Consider the following 8,699-nt stretch of genomic DNA (forward strand, 5'->3'; position numbering starts at 1 on the left):
AGATTATCCTGCATTTGAATTAAAGGTGAGTCCATGAACGCTTTCCCAGTTATCAGTTTGGTAACAACTACCACAATAACGAGAATTTAAAAAGAACAATCAAGCTTCTAATTCTTTTGAAAAAAATATTTAATTTGATTTTTCTTCTATAAACTTCCAGGAGGCATTTTCACACTTTACAACGTTCCCAATCACGTTTTGGATTTTTTTTTTTTTTTATTTCTTTCTTCGGCAGCATTTTCGGCCCGCGGAAGAACAGCGGCCTATCTGCTCCTCCTTTGGAAGGCAGCTAAGCAAAGCGCACCGACCACTCCTTATCCTGCAGTAATACCTCTGCAGGGTATTTATAATTCCTCCATTTCCTGCAAGGAATAAACAGAACACGCGGGAAGGCTTTAGTCCAAGTATAAGACTTTTGAAATAACCCAAATAACCGATCTGTTACCTTTCTTCTATTCTTCCCCTGCCCCTCCACCCCCTTCACACTTCTAGTTGGGGTCGGGTAGTTGGAAAGTGAATTCAGTTATACTCCTAGTTGTTTACCTCATAGGGATGAACACATACATACTTTCTTTAAATTAAGAAATGAGAAAACGCATGGTATAAAGATACTGGTTTGGATTTGGTGGATACCAGTTTGTAATTTCCTTTATAAATACAATATTATTCTGATCACTATCCCCAGGGAATTGTTTTTCTTTTATTTTAGGGTGTTTTCTTTCTTTTTTAAAATTACTTTTTCCTTTCTCTATAAAATTAGAAGTGAAGTAGAGGAAGGATTAAGCGACCAACTGACCTGTGCTTCTAGGGGCCACAACTCAGCTGGGGACCGCGGTGGCATTGGGGGATGGGTGTGGCCACCAGGCACACAGGGGCTGCAGGGGTCCCCCAGGGTTCGCAGCCGCCCAAAGTCTCTACTTGCAACCCCTAAAGCTAGTAACTGGAAATCTGTCCTTCTGATCTCAGATTTAAATCCATCTTTCCTGCTGGGGTTAAAGTTTTTGTTTCACTTTCTTTATGTCTCACGAGCAGGTAAGGTTCGTCCCTTTCCACGAAGGGGTGGTCTTTGTGAGCTATTTAGTCTCTGAAAAGATTGGGAAAACGGCTTCAAGATCCTTGAGATTCTCACCAGAAAAAAGAAAATGGTGATGTCTGTACCCATACAACAAATCTGCCGGGTCTGAAGTTCCCGAGGAATGGAAAGGGACTGCTGCTGAATGACATATTTGCAATTCCTTCAACCCTCTGGCCTCCCAACCCATCTTACCTGGAACGGGCATCAAGAACAGGAAGGGCAACAGGAGGAGAAGGTAATAGATCCTCATGGCCGACAGGTTTCACAGCGCACTGAGACTGGATGGCAGGGTGTGCTCGTCTACTTTATAAGGATTGCAGGACACACAGCCATAGGTACAAGTAAGCAGCGGCTGCAATTCCTGTAATAGTACAATGATGACAATATGACGTGTTTCCTGATGCTTCATGCCAGTTCTCTTACCCCACAGGCCACGCCCACTCACCCTGAGATAATTGCAAACCTAAAGGGTGAAGCAAGGCTGATGTGAGCACGCAGCTATCCTGATGCCCTCTAGGCTCCAGGAGTGCGTCCCAGGTCTGGCTCAGAGCTGCTTATAGGTATAGGTGGCAAAGACCCTCTCCTCTTGGGAGCATTCCCAGGGCATGTAGTTGGGAGCTGCCTTGCCTCCACTTTGGTACTTCTAAGCTATCTTCCTAAAGTCCTAGAAGATTCTGAAGCTCACCTGGGACCGTAGCGGTCCAGCTTTCTACATATTCAGAATCTAGGTGTAAACTAAGGCTGGGTCACACCTTGAGCCTGCACAGGTATGCCTGAAATTGAGATAAAATGGGATCAGCTTCTAGATAATAGGAAAAGGAGAAAAAATCCACTACTTTCCCGAGTCCCTGACCCTAAGCTCTTTGGCGTGTGATGTGGGCTATAACTTGGGTGAAACATGGTTTACACTTCATCATTGTCTGAAAACTGTCAGATTCATGAGTCAAGGTATGCTAGGATGATGCATTTGGCGGACTGGCACCACTTCCTTGTTGATGACACTCCCTATACAAATACGGGACTTAGGAAGGTGCATTTAAGACTTCTCCTTACTCAGGCACCTGGGGGGCTCAGTTGGTTAAGCGACTGCCTTCGGCTCAGGTCATGATCCTGGAGTCCTGGGATCGAGTCCCGCATCGGGCTCCCTGCTCGGCGGGGAGTCTGCTTCTCCCTCTGACCCTCCCCCCTCTTGGGCTCTCTCTCTCTCTCATTCTCTCTCTCTCAAATAAATAAATAAAATCTTAAAAAAAAAAAGACTTCTCATTACTCATGGCTTGGGAGCGTTCAAGGAAGTCCAGAGATCAGGTGATTTCCACTGGATATAGATTCAATGTTGAAAGGACCAACTTTTAAAAAAAAAATTATTGGACTTAAATGTTAAGGAATCCATTAGTGGTTTGTATTTGTCAATAGACAATTTAATTGGGAGCTGAAGTCACCATGATGTTGCCTGGCTCTTGTGTTGCATGAATGCAATTATAACGGATCCACCGAGGTTCCAGGTATATTAGTTCGAGGAGCATGTGTTCGGGATCCTGGTGCACCCCTCAGGTTCTGTAAACTATCACTGAACACCTCCTACAGATAGACAAGTGACATGTGCTCGGGGTCAGTTGGATGGCAGCGGGTGAGATGGAAAGTGGGACCAGCTCAGGTTCTTTCTCTCAGAGAGCATCTGTACGGTAAAGGCAGACGTGCATGCAATCAAAGAAACCACAGAGGGGGGCATTTTGACAAGTGTCATCTTTAAGGGTTCTAGCACAGGGCTATGGAAATGGAGAAGAAAGATCATCCACAGTGAAAGGCAGGTTTAGATGATTTAAGAAGGGTTTCGAGTTGTAGACACTTCATTTTTTTTAAATAATCAAAATTTTCTCAGAAGTTCAGGATTTAAGACAAAGCAAGGTTATTTTGTGTTTGTTTGTTTGTTTGTTTTGTTTTGTTTGAGAGGGGAGTGGGGAGAGGCAGAGGGAGAGGTAGAGAAAGAATCCTAAGCCCGCTCCATGCCCAGCGCGGAATCCCTCATGGGGCTTGAACTCAGGACCCTGAGATCATGACCTGGGTGGAAATCAAGAGTCGGATGCTTAACCAATGAGCCACCCAGATGCCCCCAAGCAGGTATCTGTAAGCGGGGAAGGAAGTGAGTGTGGGGCGGGATGGGTGTTAGCTGTGCAGACAGCCTTGCTCAGTCTTCCATCGGATAAAAAAGAGGGCGGGGTGGGCGTTGTAGGAACCCACAACCTCAGCCCGGGTGCGGGGCTGGAGTCCTCCACTCATGGGGAGATGATGTACTTTTCCACACGGAAAACAGACCTCCCCAGTGAACTCGTGCTCTACCTGGTTCCTTCAAAGACTGGAAGGCATCTCTACCTGGTTCCTTCGAAGACTGGAAGGCATCTCTACCTGGTTCCTTCAAAGACTGGAAGGCATTTCTAAGGCAATGCCACTCTTTTATGAGAGGCTCTTTGAGAATGAAAGCTATTTTTCTTCATCCGCTAATTTGGAAGCTGGGGCTCGGGGACTGGGCTGTGGCAGTGGCACCCTCCTCACTACAAAATGAATTTTGAGGAGCATTTTGAGAAGGTTTTTAAAAGTTTTGAATGTTTGTGGTAAAAAATCAAATAATAGAAGAGTTGGACAACATTCTTCGCTTTTCCTCTACCTGGGGGAACCACTGGTAACTGGGGTTTGTCTTCGTCCTGGCTTATTATACCTCTTTTTTTTTTTTTTTAATATCAAAAATACTTCCCGCCTCTCCGGTCCTGGTAGTGACGCATCCCCCAGCTGATACTGAATACCCGCCTGTGGCGTCTGATGCTCCAGGAAGAGCGGGAGCCTCAAGTCCCGAGCTCAGAACTGCAAACCCCACACACCGATGCGCTGGCTGGTGCGCTGGATTCTCCCTCTGCTCTGACATGCTTTCCCAATGTTGACAAGGTTGAGGAGGAGAGACGTCAGTTATTTAACTTTTTTGTGTTAGACTGTCCACTAATCATTTCTTTTTAATTCGATTTTGAAAATATGGAGCAAGCGGAGATTTGGTTGATGCAAGGTTTGGGCCCAGGGGCAGCGCTACGTGGAGGGCAGCCCACTAGGACACTGAGTTTGGAGAGAGAAGTTAGCAGTTTAACTGTCAGCCCTAACACTGACTCCGTGAGTTTCCCTGAGTAAGTTCCTTAGCTCTCGGAGCATCTGCACCTCAGCCGTAAGCAGGCCGTGGAAGCCCTCCGAGTGAATGCTGTGAAACTAGCTGACAACTGCAAATTACCACGTGACCCAAGTATCACCTTGGGGGGGGGGGGCCCTCAGGAAGCATAACCAGTGAGGGGATGGATGGTGACACTCAGGCAGCTTAAAGATGATGGCCTCCACTCCCAGCACGGGAATCTGGGATATCCGCTCCTTTCTTTACCTTATCACAGTCCCAGCGTGGCCCCGCCCCTCTCCTGTATGGCCATTTGTTATGCCCACCGTTGGATGAGTTACACAGGCAGAGAGGCATTGTCCCAGTCTTACAGTGGTGGACACCGCGGTGTAGGTTGAGTGACTTGCCCTAGGCCACCCAGCCAGTCAACGGCCGTACTATGAACTGCAGGGAACTGTATACATTTTGCAGGAACCCCTGCTCTCCAGGTACCATACAGATGGGCCAAAGGGATGCCATAGCAGATGGTGGGAAGGCAGGAGGTGGTGAGAAGCCAAGGTATTCCTCTGCTGTACCTCAGGAAGCATCTCCTCTGTGCCTCCAATTCCTACCAGAAAGCCACATCATCCGTGGTCCTAGCTTCCACCAGGCAGGTCCGCCATGACCTGCTGGGAGCGCCATATCCTGGGCTTTGGAAATATTACCTCCTTCCTCCTTCCGTCCCTCTGGCCTTGGGGACAGTAGTATACCTTTCTGCTGCTTCAAATTCTGAGGTGACTCACCATACATTTGGCTTCTCAGCCCTCTTAGATAACCATCTATATTAAATTCTCCCCATTTGAGGTTCTTAAATTTATTTCAGGTTCTCTGGTTGGACTTTGTCTTTAAAGTCCATGCTCTAAACCATCACAATATTAAAGTTCTCTGCATCCCCCTCCTTGTGATATTACCGCATTGTCACCAGCTAGAATAATGCTTTGCTCTACACGGCCCTCTTGAATACCTCATCAGCATCTCAAGATTTCGCATGACGTGGAATCTTTGAGACGGTGGTAGGGGGTTGCAAGTCAATGCCAGCTTATTGTGGCCTCCTGTTTACCTGTCCTCACAATCATGTATAGGCATATGCGAGGTGGTTTCTAGCATTCTGATTTATCACTGCTATTTTAGCTTAATTATTTTTCTACAAAATAATGTAAGCAAGGAGACAGGAAAAAGAAAACCTTTCTCCAATTACATAACCATAGATTACCTTTTCTTCTAGAAAGGTAGCAAACTATAGGCCTCTAGTTGGGAGACCAAACATGGAGGTAATTTGTTTTGCCAGTGAATTAGGCCTCCAGGGAGGTTTTAAAGCCCAGCTGAGCAGGTAGTCCCATCTGCCCTGCTTTGTGCCTTGATATGTTTGCAGAGCTGCTGAAGGCATCTGAGCTACGCCTTCCACTGCTTTACAAGATCCTGTCCCCCCTCCAAACCCAAGTCAGAGAGAGCTACTTCTCAAGGTCAGGAGGTGAGCAAGTAGAAGCAGAGGCTTTATTTCACACGGGCTGACTTGTCGTCACCCAACCATCCAGTGTGAACAAATGCTTTGTGTCATCCTCAGCCAGCGAGCTTTCTTGGCATTTTTGTATCTTACAGGCTTCCTGCGAATGCCCCTATATTGTGAACACTTTATTTGCTGTTGCGCTCCATCCACTGGACAAAAAAAAGGAGGGTTATATCAATAGAAAGGCAAGGGAGGTGTGCAAAGAAGGGACAAGAGTCTGGCCGGAGGAACTCGCCAGGAGTCACAGGATGCCCTTGGGTTGATGGGGTGCAGGAGAGTCAGACACAACTGTTCTCCCCGGGAGCTGCCACAGAGGTGGTGAGGCACAGAGCCAGGTTAGGGAGCAGTGAATTGTCTAGTTGGGCCAAAGTCAAGTGGATGAGCATGTTGAGCAGGTTTGCATTTAATATGGTAGACAGGTCACGGATTCATGAGAAACTAGATCTAAGATTTAAATTCTCTAACAGGCTGACCACCCACTGACAGGTCCTTCAAGAGACGCTGAGGGGAAGGGTTGAGAATGCTATGCATACAACTGGGTAACTCTTTCCTAAATCCTTGTGTTTAAAAGACATTTACATCATCCTCCTGCAAATGGTGTCAATGATGGATCTGGGAGCTGAGCCACTGTGAGGTGAGTACTGATGCCCAGGGACTGGCACTGGGTCCCTTACCCCGCTACCCCGCAGTGACAGTGTGGCTCTCAAGCAACCACGGTCCAGAGGAAGAAGGTCTCAGGAGAGGCACGACCTGTGTTCTCTGCCCAGGGGCTGCAAGGTGGGGAACAAAGGCAGAAGGGAATGTAGATAAAATTAAATTTCCATAAACCCTGCAGCCCATTGACAAATCCTTGAAGCAGGCAGAGTATGACGTTCCTCCACGAACTCCCAACTGTCTTTTTTTTAAGATTTTATTTATCTGATAGAGAGAGAGAGAGAGAGAGAGAGAGAGCATGAGCAGGAGGAGGGAGAGAAGGAGAGGTGGACTCCCCGCTGAGCAGGGAGCCAGATTCCGGGGCTTGATCCCAGGACCTGGGATCATGACCTGAGCCGAAGGCAGACACTTAACTGACTAAATCACCCAGGTGCCCCTCAAGAACTCCCAACTGTCCTAACATATATGTCTTGCTAGAGGGAAAACAACCTTAGCTTGATAATAGCTAGGTCTGCAGGATCCTGTGAATCTTCTTTAACATATGAAAATTCTGTTGGAGACTTCCTTTGTCTTTACCTCCCCCATCTCCCAAGTATATAATCAGTCACTCCTCACAACCCTGGTGCAGCAAGTCTTTTCTGCCCACGGGTCCTGTCCATGTGCTTTGATAAAACCCCGTGGTTTTGCACCAAGAATTCTGTCTTGGCTGTAGGCTCCAAACCCCAGCATTTCCACATCAGCCAAAATTCTGACTCAGAGACTGTTGGGGAGGGCAACTGAGCCTATCCCTGTTTCCGTGGTCTCACACCGAGACTCACCGAGGCCCTGTACGTCATCCCCATACTGAAATCATCCTACACCGCCACATTTACTCCTCATTTCTTTATATGCAGAATAAATCAGTTTGAAGAGATGGTGCTGCTTTTCTAGGTTCTGCACACCCACCATGTTTTACCTTCACACAGCCCTTCCCCACTCATCCCAAACTGGACCTCTCTAACCCAGCCGGACTCCCGGACTCCCCACCACTGCCTGTGGCGAGAGGCTGTCTCTCAGGATTTGACTCATGGGTCTAGCAGATACAGGCATGCGCTTAGCTCTGGGGAAGAGAGAATAAAGGAAAGTGATTCCATATCCCTATTCTGCACGAACTCTCCGCAGAGAGCTCCTGTCAGTGCCTCCTTGGGTTCCAAGTGCAAATCCCCCCAAATTACCCTCCTTAACTTTCCTTCAAGTGAGGGCCAGGTTTTCCTGATGCCGTCTGAGAATATTACAAGAACAAGAAATGAGAGGCCTTGTGTGGTAGAATGGGACTTCTCAGGAGAGCAGAGTCAGAACATGATGTTGTGTCCAAAGGGGAGCCCTTAGGCAGTGCCTGCTGTATGCAGTGCTGGATGTTCACCGCAGCCAAGTTCTTGGGCCCACCGAGTGCACCTTCACGTTATATTCAGGCTGGGCCTTGAAGGGTGGACTCTTCCACTTACGGACACACCCAGGTCGACTTCCTGCAGGAAAGAGAAAAAAATGCCTTGCGAATGAAGGCAGCTTTTTGGGGGGGGGCAGGGCGAGGGGGACGCTCTTCCTCATATTTCTCTTTGTACCTTGGATAACGTGCTGATAGCCTTTCTGAGTAAGAAAACTCCCAGACGGTTCAGGGGGCACAATCTGAGTCACAGATGTAGAAGGCCTAGACAAGGGCTCTAAAATTAATTCCTTCTCTCACCAGGTGTTTCGACTTAGGGGGATGGAAAGGAACGGGGACCAGTCCTCTCCCCAGCAGGTCACATGTTCCAGACTCTCCCTTGAATTTCTGTTGTTTGCACCTATTTTGGCTTCTCTCTCTTGTTCAGGAGGAAAGTTTTTTCCTTCCATGGCTCTCTTCTCTAGGATCTTCGAACTCCGCCTTTTGAACCACATGCCATTACATAAACCCTTCTCTTACTCCCCTTCTCTGGCTTCTTCACTGTAGTCCACACTCACACTCAATTCTTCACTTGAAAATAACCTGCACTTGACCTTTCTTTTCTCCTGGGACTGTGATGTCACCCTCTTCTTTCATTCGTTACCAAATTTCTCAAGAGTGGTCTGGGCTCACGTGGGCTCCTATGCCCTCAACCCATTGCTCCCTAGTTGATTGCTTCCTGGCATCTGTCTCTCGAAATGCCTTCCAAATAGAATGAAGTGTGATTGGTGCCAACATTTACCCAATTCCTGAGCAGAGAGAATGAAAGTGCTGACATCACCAGGCACAGAAGGGAGACCCGCTGTGGAGAGAAAGT

General features: G+C 47.6%; 1 protein-coding gene across 1 annotated transcript; it reads right to left on the reverse strand.

Annotated features, from left to right (window-relative positions):
- Positions 1–216: 216 nt before the first annotated feature.
- LOC112834780 (beta-defensin 103A-like) lies at positions 217–1,419 on the reverse strand. Its single transcript, XM_025886254.2, has 2 exons — positions 1,268–1,419; positions 217–362 (listed from the first exon to the last, which is right to left on the reverse strand). Exons 1-2 carry the CDS (start codon positions 1,323–1,325, stop codon positions 217–219), a joined length of 204 nt encoding a protein of 67 aa, XP_025742039.1. The 5' UTR covers positions 1,326–1,419.
- Positions 1,420–8,699: the final 7,280 nt, after the last annotated feature.

This window comes from Callorhinus ursinus, unplaced genomic scaffold (genome assembly GCF_003265705.2).
Source record: "Callorhinus ursinus isolate GAN/ISIS: 27379988/994484 unplaced genomic scaffold, GSC_fseal_2.0 scaffold17, whole genome shotgun sequence".
Taxonomy (NCBI): Eukaryota; Metazoa; Chordata; class Mammalia; order Carnivora; family Otariidae; genus Callorhinus; species Callorhinus ursinus.